The sequence below is a fragment of the Halichoerus grypus genome, chromosome 5, assembly GCF_964656455.1.
Source record: "Halichoerus grypus chromosome 5, mHalGry1.hap1.1, whole genome shotgun sequence".
NCBI lineage: Eukaryota > Metazoa > Chordata > Mammalia > Carnivora > Phocidae > Halichoerus > Halichoerus grypus.
The window spans coordinates 177,042,000-177,068,541 of NC_135716.1; the positions used below are offsets into that span (position 1 = coordinate 177,042,000).

General features: G+C 47.5%; 1 protein-coding gene across 3 annotated transcripts in view; it reads right to left on the bottom strand.

Moving 5' to 3' along the window:
- The window catches only part of KAZN (kazrin, periplakin interacting protein), a 1,038,326-nt gene that overhangs the window by 403,580 nt on the left and 608,204 nt on the right, over window positions 1-26,542 (bottom strand). For 2 of the 3 annotated variants that reach the window (XM_078073774.1, XM_078073773.1), the window contains exon 3: window positions 25,945-26,185. In XM_078073774.1, coding sequence (XP_077929900.1) covers window positions 25,945-26,185 — 241 coding nt within the window. Of the gene's footprint in view, window positions 1-25,944; window positions 26,186-26,272; window positions 26,294-26,542 lie in introns of those variants that run through there. The other variant, XM_078073775.1, reaches the window with a different exon arrangement.

The window sequence follows — 26,542 nt, forward strand, 5'->3', positions numbered from 1 at the left end:
CTCTCACATTGGGCTTTATCTAAATTTTTAAACAAGGCCTAATTTACAGGCCCCAAACGACTTGGCAAATTTCCTACAATCTCATTGAAAAAGTTCTGGCTGCCTATATGCCGTGGGCGTGTTGAAAGACTGCTTTGTCTGGGGCGCCAACTCAAACGAAAACTACTCCGCCGACAAAAGGTCACCCTTTCAAACGAACCCACAGAATCCATACGCACACATGGTGCACAGAACCGCCCCCCCACCCCCAGAGCCAACCCCACCTCCCCAGCGCAAGCAGCGGACCAGGTGCGTTTGGTGCACATTCCACAGCAGTGGGGACGGGGGAACGGGGTGGGCACTGCACAAGGACAAAATCTCAGTAGAGAAGACACCGAATTTGTTCACAGGAGGATGGATGCTGCCCATGTTCCAGGAAGGAGCGGGCAAGAGAATGAGACAAACAAGGGAGAGAGAGTTTCATAGCCATGCTGCCCACAGCGTCCTCAGCGGCCGGGCACGGCATCCGTACGCACATCTCATCCAGATACCGAGGAGGGGCCCGATGAGCGGAGAACAGCCTGTGCCCCCTGAGCGCCGCCCCCTCCCCAGGCACCCGAGACCCCCAGCACAGCCCACGCCAGGCTTAGGTGCAGAGTGCTCCCCTTGGTAGGTTGTAGTTTTTAGGAGGATTGCATGACCCAGAAACATGAACCCCCTGCCCCTGGGCTTTGTTAATGGCTGTGGCATCTAAGAGGGAGCAAGCTGCTCTGGGGACCACTTCACATAGATCTGTCAGGTACTTTCTAGGAGGCAGGACTGTGTCAGCTCTAGGGGATACCATGGTGATCAACGAGACACAGCCCCTGCCTTCACAGAGCTTATGGGCAGCAGGAAGACTACACATGAAATCAGTAGCAACAGAGAATGAGAAGTGAGTCCTTTACATTTTTTTGATTTTCTTTGAGAGAGAGAAAGAGAGAGAGTGCGAGTGCAGGGAGGAGCAGAGGGAGAGGGACGAGCAGACTCCACGGTCAGCGCGGAGCCGGACATGGGGCTCGATCCCAGGACCCTGAGATCATGACCTGAGCTGAAATCAAGAGTCGGACTCTTAACCGACTGAGCCACCCAGGCGCCCCGAGGATTGAGTCCTTTAAATCCCGAGCACAGTGAATCGAGCCTGTGGCAAAATCACCTCCTCTGGGCCACCTCCTCTGGCCCAGCTGCCCCTCCCACCTCAGCTCTTACTGATCCCTCTCCTACTTGCTGAACCTCCTTCTTCAAACATACCAAGTGGCTGTAGCCTCATGGGCCTGTGCGCCTGCTTTTCCTTCTGTTTGGATGCTTGTCCCCTGGATATCCACATGGCTCACTCCTTCACTTCCTTCCCGCTCTCTGCACGGGGCCTTCCTTGACCCCTGATCTAAAGGGGCTCCCACTCCATCCTCACGCTCTGTCTGCCTTAGCCTGCTGATTTTCCTTAGAATCACCTAACACATTATAGACACATTTATTTTCAGTGTCTCTCCCCTACCTGTTCTACCGTTCACCGCTTTATCCCCCAGGACTCCAGCAGCACCCAGAAGGTAGAAGATGCTCAATATATATTTACTGAGAAGCACAGTGAGTGCCTAGAGACTGCCGTGGGAGCACGCAGTAGGAGCGCAGTCTCTGGGAGCTTGGGAGGCCTCCTGGAAGCAGCATTTAAGGGCCAGTGGGAGTTTTCTGTGTGAAGAACAGAAAGAAGACCGCAGGCCCCATGAGCAGCTTTGAGCAATCTGGGAGAGGCCGTGAGAACCTTGGTGTGGCTGGAATGCAGGCCATGTGGCCACAGCAAGAAAGGAAAGTCGGGAGGGCAGGCCCTTACCGTGCCTCAGGAGCCCCAGCCAAGTGTCAGGTTTGATCCTGAACCACAGTGAGCCACAGACAGGGTTTCCAGAAGCAGAACCACACAGAAATGCTTGCTTTTAGGAGGACCCACTGGGACTGCAGCTTGGAGAAGGCAGATGAGATGAGAGGCTGGAGGGTACCGTTGCAGGGGGGTGGGTGGGGGCGGGGAGGTGCTGAGTTCCCCCCAGGCAGGGTGGTGGCCCAGGAGAAAACAGAGCCTGGCTCTGTCTCAGGAAGCTCAGCATCCCCAGGCACGCCGCTTGACCTGTCTGGACCTCCACTTTCTTATCTGCCAAATGGGCATACTGAACAGCACATGGGTCTGTTGTAAGAAACTGTAAATAATGCCGCTTCCAGGGGAGTGCAAGGTTAAGCGTGCCACAAAAGCAAGCTGTTAGGATGACGACTAGCTTTACTGGCTAATGGCTCAAGCTTTCCATTATCATCCCCGCTTAGCACTTAGTGGATGTGTCAGAATCTAAACTCTGATGAATTTAAATAATGGTGCCATTTGATTGACAGCCAAAAGTCATGAATTCAGTCTAACGTGTACAGACAGCCCGAGACGCACAGGGCGGAATGAAAGGCCTCAAATGGCACTCCCGTGATCCCAGCGGGGCTTGGTCCAACTGGCTGGTGCCTTTAATTCCCCAGCTCCACCAGGTGTGATGGGGAAGGAAAGAATGCTTAATGCCTTGCCAGTTCTGCTGGCTCAAGTCTAGTCTATACTCAGAGGGCGACAGCATCGGGATCAAAAGTCTATGACATACCAAATATCCCTCAGCATCTCTTAGCTCCCCTGAAAGCTGAAAACCCAGTCTGGGTAGGAATATGGGTGCAGCCAGAGAGAAAGGGCTCTTCTAGATTCCTTCACCAGCCGGACTGACCATTCCCACCCCACAGCCTCTCATTTCTGAGGAAGCTGGAAACAGTAAATCACACCGAGTGCGTCTGTCCCTGCGAAGAAATCACATTGTACACCGTGCAAACCTTCCCGCCCTCTTTCATGTCTAATTGCCTGCTGGATTGAGAGACTTTTGAAAGGGAGGATGATAATTGAAATCTCACATAATTACATTTTAAAGTGACGCTTTTTAGCTTTCCCTCAACTTCAGTCAAAACTCTACCTTGTCACAATAATCTTAAAGTTTTTTTTTTTTCCTTAAACAAAGATGGATGTAATATCACTGAAATCTTTTAGCTGCTAATTATAAGCCAAGCCTCTTTGGGGCTTATTTTGGAATATCTCTTTGACTTCTCTAAGTGATTCGTTTGGTCCTCTGCTTTTAAACTGTTCATTTTCCACTTGCAGGGAAGAGTGAAATTTCTTCCCCAGTTTTAATTACCATCAGAGCATTATCCTCAGATAGTACCCGAGCAAGACTTCACAATGGGAGGGGCTCCTCTGTTAATCAGAGGTAAATCTCATATACTGTAAAGGCTCGTACCTTTCATTACATTACCTTGTTGGTCTAATTAATGGTATTACCCTCTGAACTGTGTGCAGAAGCTTAAAGAAATTCAACAGAAAACATGCTCGAGGGGAAAGCAAAGAATGCGCAACAAAGCACCGCTCATCACACCCTGGGAGCTGCTGCTAATTTCTTCCCTGATTACTACCCGAGGGTGGGGGGCACCCTCCAGGGGCCACAGGCTGGGCTCACGCAGTTCTCTTTAGAAGCAGTGGCGAGGTCTGTATTTTGGTTTCTGGCACAGACTAGCAATTTACCTGTGATATTTAATTAAAAAAAAAAAAAAAAAAAAAAAAACAACAAAAAACCAGACATCACCTCATCAAAACCTCAATGTTGTTCCTGTTCGTTCACATGAAGTTTTTGGTAATGTCTGGTGAGAGCAGGTGGGGTAGGTGGGAGGAGCGATCTGAAGGGAACAAGAGAGTCTTCTGCTCTTGGGTCACTAACCCACCTCAAGAAATAATAGTACTGTGAAAGGCTGGACTTGACCATGCTAATTAGCACAAACCTACAAGCTCCAGCGTTAGAGTATGAACTCAGCAGACATGGGCCAGGTCATGGTCAGCTATGACATGTGCATGATAAAGATTCAGCATGCGTTTGCTGAACACATGAATGAACTCTCTACTGAGTCCCTAGCTGTCAACAGCGCTCTGTGTCAGCCATGCGTGGTCCGTGGAGATTTTGTTGAATCCTTAAAACTCTTTATTTCATTTTTTGTAATTAAAAAATAAATAAATAAGAAAACTTACACCCAAAGAAGTTAAGCAAATTTTTTAAGGTCACACAGCTATTTAGGTAACAGAGGATTTGAACCAGGTTTGTTGGATTCCAAAGACAATGCTTTGGAAACCGGAATGTACAGATAAATGCATCATCTGAATTTCATTTCAGGTAAGGCTTAAAGGTGAAGTGGAGGTTTTGACAAGTATTAACGTTTTATGAAGATGTAAGAAATCTCAAAGGTAGCTTATTTTATTACACATAATACCATTTATCACTGTTGTGTTTTTTATAATGTCCCTATTATTAAGCGAACCCATACCTTCCCATCAAAATCTCCTCCCAAGATGGAATCCCAGTGGGCTCACTTTAGGGGCTTCTAGTCAGTCGACATTTATTAAACACCCACTGTATTTGAAAGAAGCCAGTAGCAGATCTGGCCTCAAGAAGCTCAGAGGGTAAAAGGGAAAATAAATCTGTGTACTTTTCTTCTAAAATTGCCCTTTCGACTGGTGTCAGGAAGGGGAGATGCTGAGTCAGTAGCGGACAAGGTTAGAAGGGTCTGGTCCCTGCACTGACACTTTGTGCCCTGCTTAAGCAGGAAGTCACACTTTGTAAGTTTTCCTAGGGTTTGCAATCTTCCCATCTTGCTACTTTCTTATCTTCCGTCTAGTTCCCCAGAGAAAAAGCCCACGCTTTTCAGAAGCTTTAAGAAGGGAGGCCTGGGGAAACGGTCCCATTCTGCAGCCAGGCTTCGGGGGTAAACACTAGACAGCGGCAGGTGCAGAGGAAGCAGACTGAGCCCTGAGAGTCAGAGCCAGGCAAAGAGGGCTTTGAACGTCAGGGTGGTCCTGAGAGGTAGCTGGGGGAGGGTATGGGCAGCCCCAGTGGTTCCTTATACACCACCTTACAAAATGGAGAGGGTTAAATTAGTAGTCACAACTCAACTTAAATGAGCATGTAGAGGGATGTCTGAGTGGCTCAGTTGGTTAAAGTGTCTGCCATCGGCTCAGGTCATGGTCTCAGGGCCCTAGGATTGAGTCCCGCATCGGGCTCCCTGTTCAGCCCCCGCTTCTCTCCCTCTGCCACTCCCCTGCTCATTCTCTCTCTCTCAAATGAATAAATAAAAATCTTTAAATGAGCATGTGGATGAAACCCATGAACTTTCTGCATTCAGAAGCAACAAAAACCTATCTGTGAAATGAAGCACCCATTTCTAAGAAAAAAAATAACCTTACAGCACAGTCATCCTGAAGACCCCAGCGTGGGTCTGGTTGTTGTGGGCAGTAAGCCCCCCCTTCCACCCTCCAGCCATTGATTAGCCCCATTAGCAGATGACAAATGACTTGGGTGGCCCTGGTCCAGTCCCTGATGGACCAGCACACAAAGGATTCAGCCTCCATCTCTAGTAATTGTCTTTTCACTTGGCGGCTCCCGTGGGAGGTTGAAGCTCCAAGAAAGTGTCCCCCCTGGAGCTGCCCATCTGCTCTGGGGCCTCCTTCAGGCCAGCAAGGAAGTCCCTATGCAGAAAGGCTGACGGGACGGCTCCAACCTTCAGGACAAGCAGACGTAATCAAGACCCATCTGTGCCACTGGATGACAAGGACACTTTGTCCAGCACAGGATGACAAGGACACTTTCACTGAGGTTTAGCACGTGCCAGGGGCATCTCCCAGGATTTTCACAGCCACCTAAAATGGAGGTACTATCATCACTTTCATTTTAAAGATGATAAAACAGAGGCCTCGGGAGACGACAGACTTTAGTCAAGGTCACACACAGCTAGTAAGTGGCAAGGCTGGGACTGGACCCACAATGGTTTGCTTCCACAGCCTCTCGCCCCCTGTGCTAGTCTACTTCTTGGTCCGCTTCTTTTTAAGTTGTGGTGCTTTGGGCTCACGAGTTAAATTCCTCACAGGAGGGGGATCGCTCCGTGGATCACCTCCACCACAGCAGCTGCCTGACGCCGTGAATCACCTGCTTGGAGGTGAGGTTCGCGTGCAGGTGGCCCGCCAGTGGGGACACTGGAGGCAGCCAGAGCCGAGGTGAATTCCTTCCTCACCCCTCATACCCTGGCTGACCTCGGGCAAGGCCTTGCTGTCATCTCAGAACCGAGGATAACCCGCACTCGTACCTCATAGGATTGCTGAGAAGGTTTAAAAACATAACCCATCTTCCTAAAAGATGCCACTTTTATAATAAAGATTCAAGGTGCTTTGCACAATTCTCGGAACACAGTAAGCGCTAAAAACTCAGACCTACTACTATTTCTTCACAAGGTCCCAAATGTAACTTCCACAGTCCCTTCTAGTCAGAAATATTCTCTCCCCTTTGAACTTCTAAAGGATGTTAAACTTCCCTTAGACATTCTCTTTACAACTTGTGTCATATAAATAAGGCACACGGGCTTTCTCCTTTTTAAAACAATGTTTCTATTCGAGTGTAGCTGACACAATGTGACTTTAGTTTCAGGTGTATAGATCCTTTTGTAATTCACAAGCCTGATGACTGGATATGTTTTCTCCTTAAAAAGAAAAAAAAAAAGCTAGAACCTCATTTGAACCTCAAAATGAGCTAGACTCTATGGTGTGTGCCATCTTACAGATGAGGAAACTGAGGCCCAGAGCAGTTAAATAACTTCCCCAGGGCAGGAAGTGACAGTGAGGCAAGGACTCAAGTCCAGACCATGCACTCCGGAGCCTGGGTTTGTCTCTGCTTATTGTTCTAAGTACAAGGTTACTGATGCCTCAGACGGGCCAAAGTCCAAACCCCTGCCCACCTCCACCACCTGGTACACCGAAGTCTCAGTAAGTATTTTAAGAAAGAACAGGCAGAAAGAAGAGGAAAGTTTCTGCAGTTATACTGTGACAAATCTCTGGGCAGTGTGTGCCCAAAATCTACACAACAGAGCTCCCTCATAGACTGGCTGAGATCCAGGAAACCCATCCCAGCCTCCAGCCGCCCAGAGAATATGGGGCAAAGTAGATACTATACCAATTATAAAAATGATGATAATTACAGTCACGATGAGGACCAGCAGTCCCTGGATGCTTCCAATCTGCAGGACACTGTTATCGGTGCCTCCGTAAAGGAACTCATTCGATAACCTTGAGAACTCTCAGAAGCAGGTGCCCCATTTTTACACCTCAGGAAACTTTTGCTTTGGTTTTAAATAGAATTTTCGGAGCTTCAAACCATTTCAAAGTTATGTAATTTTTCCCTCATGCTTATAATTTAGGGAGAAGCAGATGGTACACTCGTGTAGACAGCATACACTCACATATAAACACGCCCATAGATACACAGATCTCCTGATTATATAGATGGGTAAACTGACACTTAATGAGCTTAGGGTTACAGTAAATTGGTCTGAGGAGTTGAGCCGAGGCCAAAACCTAACTTAAAATGATTCAGTGCCACTATTCACAACAGCCAAAAGGTAGAAACGACTCACATGTCCAACGAATGCTGAATGGATAAATAACACATGGCATACGCAGGTGATGGAATATTACTTGGCCATGGAAAGGAATGAAGGACTGGCACCTGCTACAACATGGATGAACCCTGAAAATGTAACGCCTGACACAAAAGGTCACATGTTGTATGATTCCACTTAGATGAAATGTCCAGAATAGGTAAATCCACAGAGGCAGAAAGTAGATGCGTGGTTGCCAGGAGCTAGGGGAGGGGGGAGGTAAGGGCCTACTTAACGCGTACAGGGTTTCTGTTCAAGGTGAATAAAAAGTTCTGGAACTCGATGGTGGCAGAGGCTGCACACATTGTGAATGCCACTAACACCACCGAATTGTACACTTTAAAATGATAAATAGTATATTTTGTTAAAATTTAAATGTTAACAAACGGTAAATGGTTAAATTGGTAAATTTTGTGTTATGTGTATTTTTACTACAATAAAAAAAGGATTCAATGCCTCTTTCATTGTACATGGGGTCAAATTCCTATTTCTGGTCTTCATTTTCAAGAAACTTCCAAATGTGTCCTCTCCACCTGCTCTCCCTCTCTCTCTCCCATTCTTTCTCTTTCAATGCCCACCACTCTCCGAATCACACCCAGAACTGCAGCCCAGTGCCAACAGTAGCCCTTCCCCTGCAAGCCATGTGCCACCCCATACCATCCGCTGTGTCTCCTCCTGCAGCGAGCCCAGCCCAGGGCCCCCTCCTGCACTTTCTTTGCCTGAAGAACACCCACTTGTTCTCCAAGACTCAACTCAAGCACAACGTCCTTTGGAGGCTCTCACTGAGCCCCTTCCTCGGCTTGGCCTCGCACGTACCATCATGGTACTTGTCACGGTGTGTTGTAAGTATATGCTTTCATACAACAGAGAGGCCTCTGCTGGTTACAAACGTAGGCTTTAGGATCACTGGGCTGTGGTTCAAATGTCAACTCTAGCTGCTGTGTGAACTTGGGACAAATTACTTAACCACTTTGTGCCTCGGTTGCCTATTTTATAAGAATTGGGCTAATAATAATACCTGAAGTGAGAATTAAACACAGAATTGCACACACAGCTTTTAGAACAGCGCCTTGTCCCTCCTAAGCACCCAGCAAATGTTAGTGTCATTATGATCCTCACCGTCACCATCATCCTCCCTCTGCCCCAGTAGCTTATGAGCTCCCCAAGCCCAGCACAGGGCCTGCCATAGGGCAGATGCCCGAGAACCATATGTTGAATGAAGTTATGATCCATCTACTCACTTCCTCTCATTTTACTGATGGGAAATTGCAAAAGTGATTGGTCCAGTGGTGCAACCAGCTGGAGGCAGAAGGAGGCCATGAACTTCCCATGTTGGGTCCTCACTCACCACTAAGACACGACGGGGCAACATGTATTTCTATGGAGATGGGCTGCACATCTTCATCATGGGGCCCAAACAAGACTGCCCAAGGAGAGTGAGGCCAGTGCTGGACTCAGCTGCCCCCTCTCAGCACTCAAGGCCTTTCTTTGCCCTACAACAAGAGCTGGAAATATCAGTGGGCAAGCTATAAATAATTGAGAAGAAAATAATCCAGAAATTAACTGAGGGTCTGCCCACGAGTCAGTGGGGCTCCCTCTCACAGGGAGGATGATGCATGAGCTGTCGGAGATAAGACTTTGCTTGGGCATATTTAAGGTAAGTGCAGACAACAGCAGGGCACCCAGGGAGTCCCTTCTGCCACCACCAAATGGGAAACCCCACAGATCAAACCACAAAATAAATGAGGACATTAAGGCTTCATACACTCTGGGATTTGTATTTGAAAAACCAAGACTCCAACTTAAAGTAGCTCCTCTTTTAATGATGCCGTTATCAATCCCAAGAGAAGTCACTCTTCAGCACTAGAGGTCTTTCATGGGAGACTCTGACCCACAGTTTTAAATACTCATGGCTGAATATTTATTGACTGCTCAGCATACATACGCCAAGCACTTAGCACAGGGTTTCCCATACATTAACTCAATATTCATTTGATCTTTGTAAAAACCCTGTAAGATGTGAACAACGATCAGCCCCACCATGCAGGTAAGAAAACATCTGTCACATGATTCAGCAAGACGACATGCTAGGAGGTGGGGGAACTGGCCGCTAAACCCGGGAATCTGGCTCCAGTTAAAGGAAGGTGCTCATACAACCGAGGCTGTTGTCTTATAGGGTCCCTGAGAGACGAGACAGAAACATAATGAGAAGCTCCAACATCGTCAGTGGCTCATGACACCAACTGAATGGGCCGAGGTACGGGCCATGTTATCCCCTGAACCTGTAACAGACAGCCCAGACAGCCCCCTCAGGAGCTGGCTGAAGAGTGAACAGCTCTTTGATGGGCACCCACCACTATATTACAAATGGTCAGGAGCAAAATAAATGCAAATGAGACCATGAGGGCAAAAAACGGCCTTCCCAAGTGTATCCCGCCTGCATGAAACGCCCCACTTCTATCCCTGAGCTTAATATTTCATGCAAAAGGCAACACAGAGATCACCGCGCCAGGAAAGCCCAGGAGAGGACAATCAGGATGACAAATGGAACCCTCCCCCTTGTATCTTGGAAATGCCAAGAGGTATGGGTGATGGGCTGAAATACTTGACCAAACTCTGAGTGAGCCTTTGGCTGAGGCTGATTTATGGGCAGAGTGGCCCAGCCCTCAGCTTTATTTACATTGCTTGGAGCACATAAACTCCAAGAAAATTTAGTGTTTTAATTTGGGCATCTGGCTTGCATTTTTTTTTTTTTTTTAAACCATCCTCTTCTATGCTCACTGGAAAATAAGACCACATCACAAATCTGTCCTGGAGGGCTCTTCTGTTTCCCACTTGCCCGGTTCAGAATGTAAGTTCCTTGAGGGCACAGAAAGGACGTGTTTATCATGCATGAAGGACGGTGCTCACACCTGAGCATCGTGCCTCGGTGTGGACACTGCGTGGATCAGGAGGCCATGCACCAGACCAGGAAGCCAGCGGCCTGGTCTAGCCCTGACTCTAGCCCGGACTCTGCTTCAGAGCACTATGCGGACTCTGTCAGCTCACTGGTGCTTTCTGGCCTCAGTTTCCTCAGCTGCTAAATAAAAACTGGATGAGACGGTCTCCAACGTCCCTTCCAGTGTAGTACAGACACTCTGTGATTCCATAAGCCCACATGAGTGCTTTTCTCTGGTGCTTCCCTGTTCCCGCCACCCATTTTTGAGTCCCTCTCTCACACATGTTTTTGCAGAATCATGGGCTTACTTTACCTCTGCTTAACTCGGGGAACACGATATTCCCCAAATTTAACAACCTGTCTACTCTAAGACGTCTTATTCATGGTTGACAACATGGTTGAGTGATGTTATTAAAGGTCACAAGTTGTAGGAATTTAAAAATGGGAGGGACTTCAGAGAGGTCTTACCCAACGCACTCATTTTGACCCACCCAATGTCCCAGCTCCTCAGCTACCGTCTGGGATGCGTCTTAGGAGTTGTGGCCGATGGAGGTGGGAGTGATGGGACCCGTGTCTATGGTCACACAGCCAGCATCACAAGGCACTGTGGCAGCTGGGACGCCCCTTTTTGTTCCTGTTTGGCCTCTCAGTTGTGAAATCTGGGTTAGGATCAGTCTTCTGGAGTCCCTCGCTGTGCCCTTCCTCTGCGGCTCTTTCCTCTGGTTTCCAGCAGAAAGCGAGCACCTTATTTGTCCTGGTATCCCTAGCGCCCACCCCGTGCCTCGTCAATTAGAAAACGTGCTTGATAAATGCCAACTGGATGAATTAACAAAAAGAACGAACTCACTCTCCCACCCCAGCGCCTGCTGGGAGGCTGCACAGGTGTGCACGTTGGCGGCACCCATTTACGACCCTTACGGCACCCATTTGCGGCCTTTACGACACTCGCGGGGGAAGGGGGGGCGCATAGCAAGTACCAGGCGTTACGCTCAGCACCTGACACCCTCTTCCTGTGGTCTTACAATAGACCCGGATGTCAGGTTTAGTGTCATGCCTGGGAGGAAACTGAGGCCTAGACTGGAGGGCAACTTGCCCACCTCACACAGCTAAAAAGTGTTGAGAACAGGGTACGCCTCCAGGCGACAGGCTCAAGAGATTTCTGTCCTACACTGAACTCGTGTCAGCATCTTAGTGCATTCAGACAAGTCATTGCAGAGAAAGCCAGTGCCGCCCTTTTCTATTAATTACTGAGTCTCAACATATCTCTGGGTTGTACCCAAATGATGGCCTGCTGTGGCTGCTAAAATCTACATTTTCTTTGATGGCCAATCTGAATGGAAAACACAGTCAAGGGAAGATTCCTCTCAGCCAGATCACATTCAGTGTTGCTCTTATTTTTTTTTTTTTTTCCTGAACTTCTAAACCCAGTGCAGGAGTTGCTTTGTCAACACACCCGCCAGATGGTCATCCAGGCTCCAGTGTTGACCATGTTCTGCTGGACAGCTCTCCTCCTTAGCAAGGTTGGCGGTCTCTGAGCAGAAACCTGCCGCTCTCTCATGTTTGCTCCTAAGTCCTAGGTGGCCCACCAGCCAAAAATCAACCAAACACAAACGAAAAGAAATGAAACTGTTTGCTTGGGTCTTCCAGGTGATTTTAATCGCAGGTTATAAACCACTGTTAAAAGTATGGTTTATAATGAGAAAGTGCACACTAGCTTAGGATGTTTGCAGTGAAACACTGAAATGATTTTGTAAATGCCATCTTCTCTAATAAATCTGAATGCTGCTGGAGAGATTAGGCCATTACCCAGCACTGGCACAAATGAGAAAATGATATGATGGATCACATGCTTGAGGGGTTTTAGGAGTTAGCTGGAGACGGGGCAGGATGATGCTAGTTAGCAATGGCAGTTAGCCAATCAAATCATATTGCCCGAAATCTAGTTTAGGGCCAGTTCTGCTATTCTGACTTAACTGGTGCTTTCCGATATTCATGCCAGGAAGTTGCTGTAGAAATTTCTGCCTACAGGATGGAGGGTTTTTTTTAAAGTCAAGGGATCAAACCACAGATCAATCTGATTGTGTCACAGTGAGGCAGAACTGAACTTGAGGAACAAAAGAAGGATCCTTTAAAATCAGCAAAATATTCAAAGTTCTGGAACAGTGGCCCTAATTTTCCAAGGCACTTCTCAAGCACCTAACCACACATGACAATACTGAGGACCACTAAACAGAACTGAATACATATGTCCAGATGCATCCAGTAGCAGCAGTTCCTGACCTGTGGGCCACAGAGACTCTGGGTGACCAGAGGGAGCAGCTTAGAGAAAGTCCAAAGGTCTCCAACGTGTTGCCTGTGGGCAGAATGAATCCTTCCTCTTGCATGCATGCGCCATCATTTCCAAATGCATGCAGATGCAGAAGGAGCATCCCTTTAACACTACGGAATTCATTGTACTCTTATGCATTTATGTATTTTTTGAAATAGAAAAATTACAACTGCTAATATTAGGGGCTAGAATTCATTCATTCAAAAGATCTCTCGCTCTCTCTATCATTAAGAAGGGTATATATAAAAACCGGGAACCACTGTTCCAGTGGGAATACAGATAACAAAATCATTAAATCCAGAAGAACACTGATGGTATGGAACAGTCATGTTGGCTGAGGTTTAAACCATTGAAAACTGGCCCCTGGCTAATGTTAGAAGCATGCGCATGCTCCGAAGGGAAGTGATAGTTTTGTTGGTGCTAGTTTGGGGTACATGACCTGTTTCCTCTGAGTACAACCTCCTACCCCAGCCTGCCAGCCTTTGTGAGTTACGCTTTTCAGTCCTTAAACCTCCTTGTCCGTTCATGTTGCAGACATCTGGATGATTTCTTAAATGAGCTATTTATGGATTCTGACCGCAACGTCAAATACAAGTCTAAGGTACATGTGTGTGAGAAGAACTGGAAATCATACTCAACAGGACATCATGGGAAGTTTAGTTCCTCCCAGGAGCAGGGCCGCTAGGCAACACAGAAATATCAGGAAAAAGACCTGGGGTGTAGAACAAAAATACTCTTGCCTCTGGGAGACAAAAATCGGCTGGGGAAATAAAGAGAATTTCATTCAAAGGTGGGAGAATTCAGTGTTCAATAATACAATATGTTATTAATAATGAAGAGATCTATCTGCTGAATCCCAGAGTCTGCCGAGCTTTGTGCCAGACACACTATGTGTTGCTCCATCAAACCAATGGTACCCACCCCGGGAGTAATTCCGCGCCCCACCCCCCCAGGGAAAAACATTGGGCAACATCTGAAGACTTTTTTTGGTTGTCACACTATGGGAGTATCACTAGCATCTAGTAGTAGAGACAAGGGATGCTGCTAAACATTTTACAATACACAAGACAGCCCCCTGTAGCCAAGAATATTCTGGCCCAGGATGTCAGTGGTGCCGAGGTTGAGAAACGCTACATGAAATCACCTCAACCACCATGTAAAGGAGGCATTATCAGACTCTCATTCTAGATGTAGACACCGAGAGCCGTAAGGTCCCCCACACAGGAGTCATATCGCCAGGATCTGGATCGGGTCTGTCTCACTCCCTTGAACCCATATATCTGCTATATTACCTTGATGATGGAAGTGACCTCCTCATTTTGCAAATAAGGAAACTGAGGCTCTGATGCCAAGTGTCTCACCCTGTATCCCACTGTGACCAATGACTTTTGTCCCTTCACTGTTCTTCAAGGTCAGTAATGATGTCTAAACACAGGTGACTGCCCCTCAAACCACAGAGCTGCCAACCAATGTCTCCTTCTCTTGTCCATTAACCATTACACCCCTAGCGACTGACTTCTTGGTTCTGTTCCTTTAACACTAATTGAGCGGTCTTATTGTTCACATCTAATCCACTAGCTTACTCATTCAATCACCATTTATTAAGCTCTTCCTGTATGCTGAGCACTGGGAAGGTGCTAGAAGTAAACAGGTCAGAAGGCAAACTACAAACTGAACTACAAATTCAGGGGTTGGCAAACTAACAGCTCGAAGGCTGCCTGTTTTTGTAAAGTTTTATTGGAACATAGCCACGCCCATTCCTTTACTGATCTTCTATGGCTGCTTTCCCATTATCACAGCAGAGCTGAGGAGCTGTGACAGATATCTGATGGCCCCCAAAACCTAAAATATTTGCTATCGGGCGCTTTGCAGAAGAAGCTGGACAATCCTACACCAGCTCCATCATCCAAGCCACAGAGCAGGTACCGAAGTGAACTCCAGACCAAATCAAGAAGTGTTTCCATTTATGCATGCAACTAGCAACTATAATATCTATTGGCAGTGGGAGAATCTTAAATGCTTAATGCTAATACAAATCTACAACTCAAAAGCACCCAAACATTTTGATCCTTAAAAATACTTTCTGCTTTTCTAGAGTCCATTATAAATAGGTCTTCAAATGAAGTTCAAATGTATTATTACTGCTATGTTGCTGTCAGAGGTTTGGGAAGCCCATAGAGAATGTTCCTCGTCACACTGAAATTAAAACCAAGGTCAGACCCCAAGCATTGGATTAGCTGCTCAGGGGTCAGGTGACCATAGCTGGCTGACTGCTGCGCTACAGAGACCTTCAGGTTGATACCCCCTTCCGTTCCTCTAAGATGCAAAACACCCTGTTCTGATTTTCCCTGGGTTTTCTGCCACACTCCTGGCCCTTGGTCTGTGGATGATTCGGGTCTAGGCAAGAACCTGGAGCAGCAGGAGGTCCATGTACTATTCAGGCACTTATGGCCACAGCAGAAGGGAGAACATGCACCTACGTAACCGGTATGTTAGGTGGAGAATTTAAACCAACACGTTTTGGTTGCACATCAACCCACAGACCCTGATGAAAGAGACCCCAAAGGTTTAATGGAGTTTCTCTGAAGGGACAATGAAGACAGAAACTAGGCAGATTTATTGAGATGGCTAAATCCTGCCCCTAACACTTGGAGAATCCACACATCCATACATATCCATACACTAAAACCATAGGTCTCTACCCAGATGTACTTCCCATATTCAAAAATCCCAAGTGTCAGTGGAGGTGGGTGCAAAAAATTTTCCTCCAAAGGAGAGTTCATTCAAAGATAGGAAGGTCCCTGATACATCCCTGCCCCGGTTTCTAGATCCCTAATTGCTTGATAGGGAGGCTGGAAGAGAAGCTCTAAGCTTAGGCATTGAGAAGACAGGTCATTTGTAAAACTGTATTCTCCCTTCACCATGGGTGGACATGGGGGCTCAGAGCAGGACAACATAGGCTTAGGGTGACGGTGTCACCATCCAGGCCTTCTAGGACAGGGTGGCCCATGCCCAAGAGGGAGTGGCTAAGGCAAGGTCAGATCTCACCCAATCATAAGCTATAGGCAGCCCTCTTCCGCCACCATGCAGCCAGGCCTGACCTTCTGATGGGAGAAAGAGGGGAGAATTTAATTCAATGACCAGCTCAACAATCTTGAATAAATCAGCTTAAATCACTGTGCCTCAGTTTCCTTATTTGAGAAATAGATTGTTGTGTCTACCTCAATTCAATCATATGGGCCAGTTGGTAGAATCCATAGAGACGATGCCTGTGAATATCTTTTTATACTGAGAAGAGCTGGGTAGTGATATAATTCAGTGCTTCCCTGGTGCCTTCCTTGGTGCAAAGTAAAAAAAAAGTGGATAAATGCAGTGGAATCTTGGAAAGTGGGACCAAGCATTGGCGTTGTGGCCTGTGGGTACTAGACCAAGCTTTTGCTTTAGAGGCAAGGTGATATACTGAAAGCGCTGGAAGGTGAGTTCTGAGTTAGCCCATGGTGGAACCAACCCATGTGTTGACCAACCAACTTTTTTAACAAGGTTCTACTCTATCGGCCATTGATAATGACCTGCTCTGTAGAACAGCCAATCTGGAATCATGATCCTTCTCTACAGGGCTTCCATTAAGACTTAAACATGCCTCCTTGCCTCAGCAGGGCTGCCTGGCACCACATCGAATTGCACAGAGAGGAACTGGAACACGTCTGCTAGCTAATGGGCCAACAAGTCACAAAATGGCAGCCAGGCATTGCCTTTGTGTTAACTGTCAAAACTGAAGATGTTTCAAATATTCCCATTTTTTCTCATTTCATGTAGTAAATCTTGTAGGAATAGGAAAAACAATGCACTTGCTGAACACATTAATTAAGATAATCAATATACATATAATCACAGGTCTGTTCTCCCCAGCCATCATTTCTCACGCTCTAGAGTACCGCAACTGTACTCTCCGGGGTCACTATCAAATTTCCAAATTTCCTACCTAACTATCATCAAGAAATGGTGAGCACAGAATTTCAAATGGCAAGACTGGGGGTGGAGGTAGTGGGGAGGGGGGTGGGAGACATAAATCCCATGGTGTTCCAAGTTGTACTTACTGAATTAAAGCAAATACACCATGTTCAATGGTTTATTTTAATTTAAACAAATAAATAAACAAAAAAAGTCCAAGTTAATCGAAGAAAATGAGCGAATTCATTTGTGGTGGCTGGCAAGAAGCCCCAGCCTTGACCAGGAGAATAATACGAAGAGTGAGCTTCTTATAAAAGACAAAGGGCTACACCTGCACTGAAATTCATATATTTTCTTGTTCTCTTTGGAGAAAAAGAAAGCTACTATTCAAGACCCAAGCCCTGCATCATCCACATCTTCCTTCTCTGTAAGGAATGGCTTTGCAGGAGCAGGTCCCAGACAGCAGCTTATTCCCCGCAGTGCCCAATCCCAATCTATCCCAAAAAGTCGTACTTTTTAATAATCTCTCATGGTCAGTTTAACCTTTAGTAGCAAAATTAATGTATTTTCGCAGCATGGCTTTATCACACATCACCGCCGTCATGCACATCTGTGAAGGCTTCTGTATTTGTCACTTTATCTATTTTGCCATTACATCTGTGTAGACCTTTTATTAGAAAATGTAATTATGTGTCCATGTCAGTCACACCTAGACCATGAGCTCCAAGATAACTTAGTCTGTATCTTATTAAATCTGCGGTCCCTGAACCTATGTGCCCAATCTGTCAGACTGATGGACACAGAGAGAAGAGAGGAAGAAGAAAGGAAGGAGAGAAGAAAGAAGGGGTGGGGGTGGGGTAAGAGTGTAAGCAAAACGGGAAAACCGTCCTACTGGCGCATCGCTATGCTCCTAGCCGCGGCATCTCGATATTCTTGCCACAGTGAAGCAGGCAGCCTCGAGGGTCAGCTGAGCCTGGGTTCCAATGCCCTGTTCTTCTGTTCAGCAGATGACCACTTTCCAGAGCTTGGAAAAGCAACCTAGTCTCTCTAAGCCTCAATTTCTTCATCCGTAGAATGGAGGTGATCACATTCCCTAATGCACTGAGATACGGAAGTAAGATAGGAAAGCCATCAAGCACATGCACAGTGTCTGGGAAAGCCGAAAAGGGCTCAATGCACCCTAGGTGTTGCTATCACTAGGACTCTCGGGCGATCTCAAAAGGACCTCCAACTCCCCAGTTCTGATCCTGGAGCATCCCTTTTTCTAAGAATGAGTCAAACCCCTGCTCAGTGGGGTCCATCCCCTTTCCCAGAAAGGAAAGAAGTTCAAGCCTTCTCTGGGATGCTGTCGAGCCAAAGGCCAGCAGCTGGGTAAAACGAAGGGGGATTCTCACATTTGAACATGGCTCAGCCACTAGTCTGCCCTCTTACCTCTGGCCAGACACCAATCCTTTCTGGCGACAGCTTCTCTGGCAGTGACAAAGCATATTTCGTACAGTGAAGCTCTGAGGGTTTACGATGGATGACTTCGTGTCTGACACGCAGATCCTAATTACAATTGTCATAGTACCAGCTTTAGAACAAAAATGATTTCTTGGGCAGGAGTGGCAGAAACTATGCAGAGCTGTACCGCTTGCTGGTTGAGCCAGCGGGCAGTCCCTGGAGTCACATTCACTTGTGTCTGGATCCTGGCTCTGCCACTTGCTAGAGTTCCATGACCCTGGGCAAGTCACATAACCCTTCTGTGCCTCAACTGTCTCATCTCAGAAATGGCAAGTAAACGTGAAATGAAAGTCCTCGATTATTAAATCAGTGCTCCTCTTGATACCACATGTAATATGACAAGCAGACCAAATTTCACACACTGGAATTAGCAATCAATCATGGATCCCCTCGTTCATTCAACAACTATTTGTTGAGCTCTTGCTACGTGCCAGGCAATGTTTTAGGTGCTATAAGTGGAGCTGAAAATAGATGACACTCTGCTCTCACGAAGCTATCCTTCTAGACTCACAACTAGAGTGCCTGGCATAAAAAGCAGTTCTCAGCCGGGGACCACTTTGGTCCCCCGTGGACATGTGACAACTTCTGCAGATCTTTGTGGTCGCCACAACTGGGGTGTGGAGGGTTCTACTGGCATCTAGTGGGCAGAGGACAAGGATGCTGCTAAACATCCTACAGTGCACACAACAGCTTCCCTCCCCAACGAAGAATCCTCTTGCCCTAAATGCCAACGCTGCTGAGGCTGAGAAACTCTAGTATAAAAGAATCTGTAAAATATTAATAGGTCCTTTGCTGGGCATGGTCTTGGGCAACTGGAGGCTCCTGAGACCACACGGAGGGAAGCTGGGAAAGGGAAGGACACAGGTGGCTGGACAAGAAGGAGACCACAAGACTCCAGCTTCACTGGGGCTCATGCTCCCAAAGAGAGAGAAAACACACAAAGTCCAGAAGCTGGAGGCTCCGAGCCCAGGATGAGATGGTTCTTTTCACTGGTGACCAGTGACCCCCGGGTTGCGGATCTCGCAAGCAGGATCCAGTTCCCTCCTTGTCAGCTAACTTCACACCCAAGTGAGGGGTATCACTGCTCCCCTCACACTCAGTCAAGGACTCAGAAACCACCAGCAGCCTAGGGAAGTAATACTCAAGAATAGAGACAAGCCTACAGCTCCCTCAACCTTCTCAACATATCAAATCAAAGGATGTTTCTGACTTAGGAGACAACACAGGTTTAAGCAGCAGAGGGACCTGGTGGGTTTGAATTCTTGGCTCTGTCACCACCAACCGAGTGACCTCCGACATCAAAGGGGAAGGAGTGAGAGCATGGACTTTGGAGCCAGAGCTTGGTCAACTAACAGCAGAATGCCCTTTTGGGAGTGACATATCATTGCTCTACCTTAGTCTTCTTAGATGTGATATGGGTACAAGAATGGTACCTGCCTCGTAAGTCATTATGAGGAAAGAATGCATCAATTCAGTGCATGAATATAGGAAAGTACTTAGAACAGTATACCTGGCTCCGAGTGGAGACTACGTCAAAGCTTGCTGTCCTCAGCACCATCAGAGTTATTACTATATCATGTGACTTAAACTCTCCCAGTCCCAGCTTCCTCTTTTGAAAAATGGGCCTAAGAGTTGCCAACTCATTGGGCACAGGACTCAACTATGCATGTTAAGCACTTGGGACAATATCTGATATTTATTTATTGAAAAGTTTGACAAAAGCACTGAAACTAGTTCTCATTTAGTCCTATATTGAACTATCCACCAGGTGAAAATGACATGGTGTCAGGATGGTTCCAGAATGCCTAGTGTTTTGTGATATACTCAAGAGGTGAGTTCCGAGAACCATTACGCAGCACCAAAGGTGAGTGTAAAATATTAGCTCTGGACCCACCTTCCTTGAGAGGGTACTTTGGTCTTAATGATTCACATTACTTCAAACCATCTGCGGGGCTGAGACAGTACTGGTAATAGAAGGCTTGGACACCCCATGGAGGTAATCCAGTGCTTGCTCTGATGGAAGAGGGTGGGGGTGGGGGCTGGGCGAGGCGACTCCTTCTCCCACTCTCCTCCATCCTCCTGCACATCACAGGAGAGCACAGAGGTCCTGGGGGTGCTCTGCCTGCAGAACGGCCTATTAACCAGCCCCATCTGAGCTCTCATGCTAGGGTCTCAATTCATCAGAGGGAGAAGGGGACGGGAGTTTTTCAGAAGTCTGACCCATAGGTCTGCCAAGGCCAAGTTAACAAAGACACCAAAACAAATTGAGAACCAATGATTTCCCACCACACAGAAGCCACCTGCCCAAATAGTTGTTCTTGCCAAACTCATTAAAACTCCGTTTAGCTTCTTTCATGTTTCTAGCAGCTTAGGACTCCAGGGGTGAAGCAGGAATGCCCACAGAGCATGACCTGGACTCCACCACTTAGATCTGAGGTTGCATCAAACAAGCAAGAATGTTCTGGTCTCATCCAACCACATGGGGATCCCTTTGCCTGGCCTTCCTCCACCTTCTTCACAGTAGAGATGGGGCTGGTGACATGGGCCAGCAGGATTCTTACCTGCTCTGAGATGTCAGATGGTCACTCTGTTGGCTTCAGGGAAGCTGTCCTTTGCTAAGTGAGCCTGCCTAAACCTGCTCTGCCTGCATCTCAGATGATGGAGACACGGTGATGAGGGCTTTTGGTGGCACCCCCTGTCATCCCAGGTGTTACTGACCCTGATATCCAGCCCAAACGGTACAGACTGATTTTCATGTACAATATCACTGGCCTCAGCGGGTAGAATGAGTTGTGTTCTTGCCTGACGGAGGGCAGGGAGTAAGAAGCCAAGCGCTAAAGCTCACACAAACCAGTCCAGGAAAAGGTCTGAAAAGAACTGGGGAATTGATGTTGATTTCACTTATCTATATAACTCAGGAATAAATATAGACAAGATAGGCAACGAACATGGCCAGGACCCTAAGCATGACCTTCTGGGCCCCATATGATTTGCACAGTGAGCAGGCAACATTCCAACCAGCACACCCCACCCGCCAGGCCCATCTGCCACAAGCTCAGTGGCAGCCGGCAAGTCACACATTATGACCTACAGGATTCCTCAAAAGTGCCAGCAGTCTTGGGGAGCTGGGGGGTAAAGGAATGGAGAGAACATGCCTTGCCTTGCCTTGCCCTGGGAGGATATGGGACAGTGCTCCTACTATAAACATCAGATTGGCTTAGACTTCTGGTTAGTATCAAAGGAGTTCTGAAAAGCCTCCATAAATCATGAAATATTGGAAGCATGAAATTAATCAGAGCCAGAAACTTGACTTCAGGGGTCCTCCGAAGGCATTTTCCAAAGACCACGGGAAGACAGTAAATAACAGCCAATCAATAACTAATTTCAACCATGCTGTACTGATCTGTAAGTAATCTCTTTGCAACCACGCACGGTGATTTTCGGGAAGAACTTTGAAGTCCCATCTCATGACAGCCTACCAGATTAGGAAAAGACACATGTCTCTTTCAGCCCATTGATATAGCTGGAAAACCAAGACGGATGTGACTCGAGGTCCATAAGTTGGGGGCAAGCTAACAGAAGGGGCTAACAGAAGGGGACTTCTGAGATTCCACCCCATTTTGTTCCATCTTCTCTGCCATTTGAAAATTCTTTCTCCAAAAAAAAAAGATAAAAGTCGACTTGAGAAAATAACAGCGTAGGTAGAATGAACTGGGAAGGGGATGCCAAAAGACAGAACTTATTTTGCAAAGCCACAGTGTCTAGTGTTTTGCAGACTGCTCACACATTCAATTCAGTCCAGAGGTAATTCATACTTCACCGCAGAATTTCCACTGTTGTAGTGATGCTAGATAAGAACAGTCAGACCTGAAGTAACAGCCTATGTTAGCGCCTAGGGAGAAAAAAATAAAGCTTGCATCTATTTATGGAAATTGACCAAGGTGTAGGAGAATGACCCTTTTCTCCATCCCAGTCCTAACAAATGCAGTAGGCTCCGAGTCCTCAACACCCAAAAAAGATGCTATCAGCACTCCCACTTGCATAGGCATATAAATACAATTACTTCATTAAAAAAAAAAAAACAACCAACAAACTAATAGCAGTTGGCATACATCCTACGAGGCACAAGTATTTTATGGTATATAGAGTTAACACCTATTGGAATCGGGTACAACGGAGCTTAATTGTTTTATCCTATGCATAGCAAAGCAACCAATTGAATCTAATATTAGTCATTCATCAGATAAATCATTTTCAGAGAAACAAACTGCTATATTTTCCCCTCAAACAACAGCAAGCATTTTAAACACATTTTCCAGAGATGTTACGCCGAGGAAAACAGCTTAGAAATGTTACTTTAAACAAATCCGTTCTCTGGCTACCAACAACAAGACAAATTGGAACAAATGCTTGGCTCTGTTCTTTCCGAGGCTCCTTCTGTCCACCTGTCAAAGGCAGTTCTGACCCCCCCCCAACCCAAGACGCAGCTCCGGAGCTGTGAAATGTGCCGCCCTGCCTGGATACCCTCTACACTGGATGCCAGCATCCTCATTAGGGATTATCCAACTCACTCGAAGCAGGGAGAGAGGAGATGGGCTGGCTGCCAAGTGTTCTTTCAACACAGATTCCGAAAGAAGATCCTGCAAAGTGTCGAAAGCCCAGATTTTCAGCAGTTCACTTTCTAGACTCTGTTACATAGCAACCAAGCCAGCTCACACAGGGTACCAACCAAGTTAATATTTTGTTTAAATGACACACTGGATTAACTCTCTAGGAAAACCCCAAGTGTTCTTCCTCGACTTACCTAGTGTCAGGTGCCATCGCTGGAACAAAACTCCCGTGGTGAATTGATGAGCTTGTGTAATTCAGTAAAAAAAATTTTAACCCAAAATTTGAAAACAGATCTAACAATTTCTTGGCAGGGAGAGCAAGAGGTGACTCTTCCCCGTAACCACTTGTGCTAATGTTATTAAAAGTGCATTAGCACTCATTTAACATGTGCATAATGCCCTTTAGTAAAATATGACTTCTACAAATACATTTTGAAAGATACTCATTTCATTCAAAACTTTGATTTGAAAAAGGACAACTCAATAGCACCAAATGCTTCTAGGGCTTGGGCCCATTAAATCTTCCCAACACAGACAAAATTAAAACAGAAGACAAATTCAGAAGAATAGTCAGGTACCCCCAGGAGCCGAGCTTGAGGTGCATTACGAAGAAGCATGAGGAAACCAATCGACAACACTTTAGAATTAACTTGAGAGAACCCCACGCTTTCCTTTAGGAATACGAAAGCACCAGCCGAAGAAACCACCAGAACACGTCTATAGCGGGTTTCTGTTCTAGCAGAATGCTGCCATAGGTCATGAGAGCAAACCAAAACAAGAAAATAAAACCGAAAAAACTCACAGAGGCTAACTAATGTAAAAAGTACTGGATTGGGGTACTCCTGCAGAGCTAAAGTAAATGATACCCTACCGGATTATATGGGGGAGCTTGTTCTCTTTTCAACCATAACTTTCGTTTAAATTCACATCAATTTAGAGGAATATGTGGCCAACAATTACGTTGAGTTAAAACCTTTAACATTTTATTCTCTGATTATAAAATCACTAAATTCCCCCTGGTAAAGGTGTCAAAAAATATCAAGGATACACGGATAAAATCAAGACCATCCTTCATCCAGCCCCCCACAGACGGCTTACTGACATGGGCAGGCATACTCCTAGGAGCATGAGGGTACGTGCTGGTTTTGGGTGTTCTGAAGGATATCAAGAGATCCAAAAGTCATTTCCACAGCCTAGGGCATTTTTGTAGGAAAAGAGAAGAAGGAAACCGCCCCCTGTTCCTCCACTACAACAATTTAACCATCAGCTAAGCATCTCAATTTCCAAGTTGGGTGCATGGATCACCGCCGTACTGACCTCCTTAGCATGCTCAGTCTGCAACTGGACCCAGGACTCAAATGAAAGCCACTTAACTTTTCCTTGGCTGAGAAAAAGGGGCAGACGGTGGGAAATAAACCAGCATTGTTCAGTCCTCCTTACCATGGCTTTTGATTCTTAGCAGAATGCCAGTTCTTAGCTATTTCTTTAATGTTGGAAGAGCCTCTGCCTATAAAGAAGAAAGCATTACCATGCAGTCTAGCTTCCTTTTTTTTCTCCCTCCAGATGCCAGCGGAGAGCATCTTTCCACACAGTGACAGCGCAAGGGATAAATGACAGAATAAGCAGATACCCACCTTGAAAACTGCAGCAAATAACAGCTTTACAACACCTTCCCACCATTACGTCATGGCTACTTCAGTCCCAAATTCCCGCCCTAATTCCTAGGACTTCTGACTGACTCCCCGAAGTACCAAGTTAACATGACTTGGAATTCGGCATAAAACTAAGTACAGGCTTAACATCTCGCACCAGGAAAAGCACACCTTCCCCAGGAAGGTAAGGAGCAAACAGAAACTGATGGAGAGAAGGCATTAATATGAACACAGACACTCTCTCGCAACACTTAGGAGAAGCTCTCGGAACAACAACAAAACCAGAAAATTCCTCTGAGCCACTGAGCTATGGGTACCTCATACTTCATCAAGTGACATATTTATACAAGTGGCCCTCCTAGACTGGATCATTTTTCTCTGTCAGATTCTGGATTTCAGCAGTTTAGTTTATTAATCAAATGATATTAATAATCAGTGATACCATTTCTTAAAGAGCAATTAGGCAAAAAAAAAAAAAAAAAACAAAAAAAACATTGAAAAGCCAGTCTACCCTTTTACTTTTCAAGTCACAGAAACCCAACAGGACATTTTTGGATGCTTCCTCCACCTTTAACCCTCCCCGGGATTTCAGGGTTCATCACTGTCAATGTCAACAAGGTCCAGCTGTCTTTTTTCCCCCTCCTCCTCTAAAATGCAAAGAGTCCCTTCCAGCAGCAGCTCCCTGCAACCCACCATCTAAACCTTCATTTCGCCAGAAGCCCATCATCACTCAGCCTTTGAGGTCTAAGATTTCCCCCTGGAAAGTGCTCTCGGTGTTTGTATTTGCTGGAAATTTAAACTCCCTGCTGAGCAGAGCATCTACTGTTGCATCGATATATTCCGCTGTCTGCGCGATCTCAGATGGGGAGAAAATAAAGTCCAGATGCAATTGAGACAAGGGATTTGGCATCCGTGGAGAAAAGTGCAAGCCAGTCCAATCCTCTACCCCAACCAAGGCAGCAGAGCCCGGAGCTCGCTCTCGGGGAGAGTCTCTCGGAGGGAAGGAGCCTCCGGAACTGGGGGGGAGCTGTGGCATTCACCCCCACCCGGGGTGGGGGCAAAGGCCCGGGCACGAAAAGTTTGCCCACGGAGCTGGGGGCTGTGTGCCACCTAAAGGGCACTTTCTGCTGCGGGAGGGGCGCCGCCGGCTGCGCCTTGCTCCCGCTGGCCGGGGCCGGTGTGACGGCGTGAACCCGTGCACACTGCGCCGGGGTTTTCCTTAATGACAGCAGCCTGCAACTCCCGGCCGGGGAGCAGCGGTGGCCACCGCCGGGAGGACAGGGTTACCAGCCACAAGGCGAGGCGAGCTCGCCCCGGTCGTGGGGGCACCGAGGCCCCGGCCACCTCCGGCCCGGGTCCTGCTCGCTCGCCCCCCCCCCCCCCCCCCCCCCGCCCTGGGCGCCGGGCGATCCCTACCTTGCGCGCCGTGCTGGTGGTTCTCCATGTTCGCCGCCGCCGAGTCCGCCGCCGCCGAGGCGCTGGCCGCTGCTCCCGGGCCCGGGCCCGGGCCGCCGCCGCCGCTCAGTTCCGCCAGTCTCCGGTTGGTGGCCGTGAGTTCGGCTCGCAGGTTGGTCACCTCCTGGCTGGCCGACTGGACCGCCCCATCGATGCGGAGCGCGAGCTGCTTATTGTCTTCCATCATGCTCAGGATTTTGGCCTGGGGGCGAGAGAGGTGACAAAGAGCTGCATGATGCGCGGGGTGGGGGGGGGGTGGGGGCGCGAGGCCGGGCACCCCCGGCTCTACCTGTTGGGTCCCCCGCGGCCCGGCTCCCCCGCGCCCCGACCCCCAGGCACCGGCAGCGCCGGCTCCTCCGGCGCAGGAATGACAGCGGCGCCTCCAGCCGGAGCCGCGGCGGTAGCGAGGCGGCGGGGGGAGGAGGAGGAGAAAGAGGAGGAGAAGGAGGAGGCGGAGCAGCGATCGCCGAGACCCCGGCGCCGAGCGCGGCTCGGGGAAGGACACCGCGCGCCGCCCGGCACTCTTTCACTGGAGCCTACCATTCGCCGCGCGCTCGGG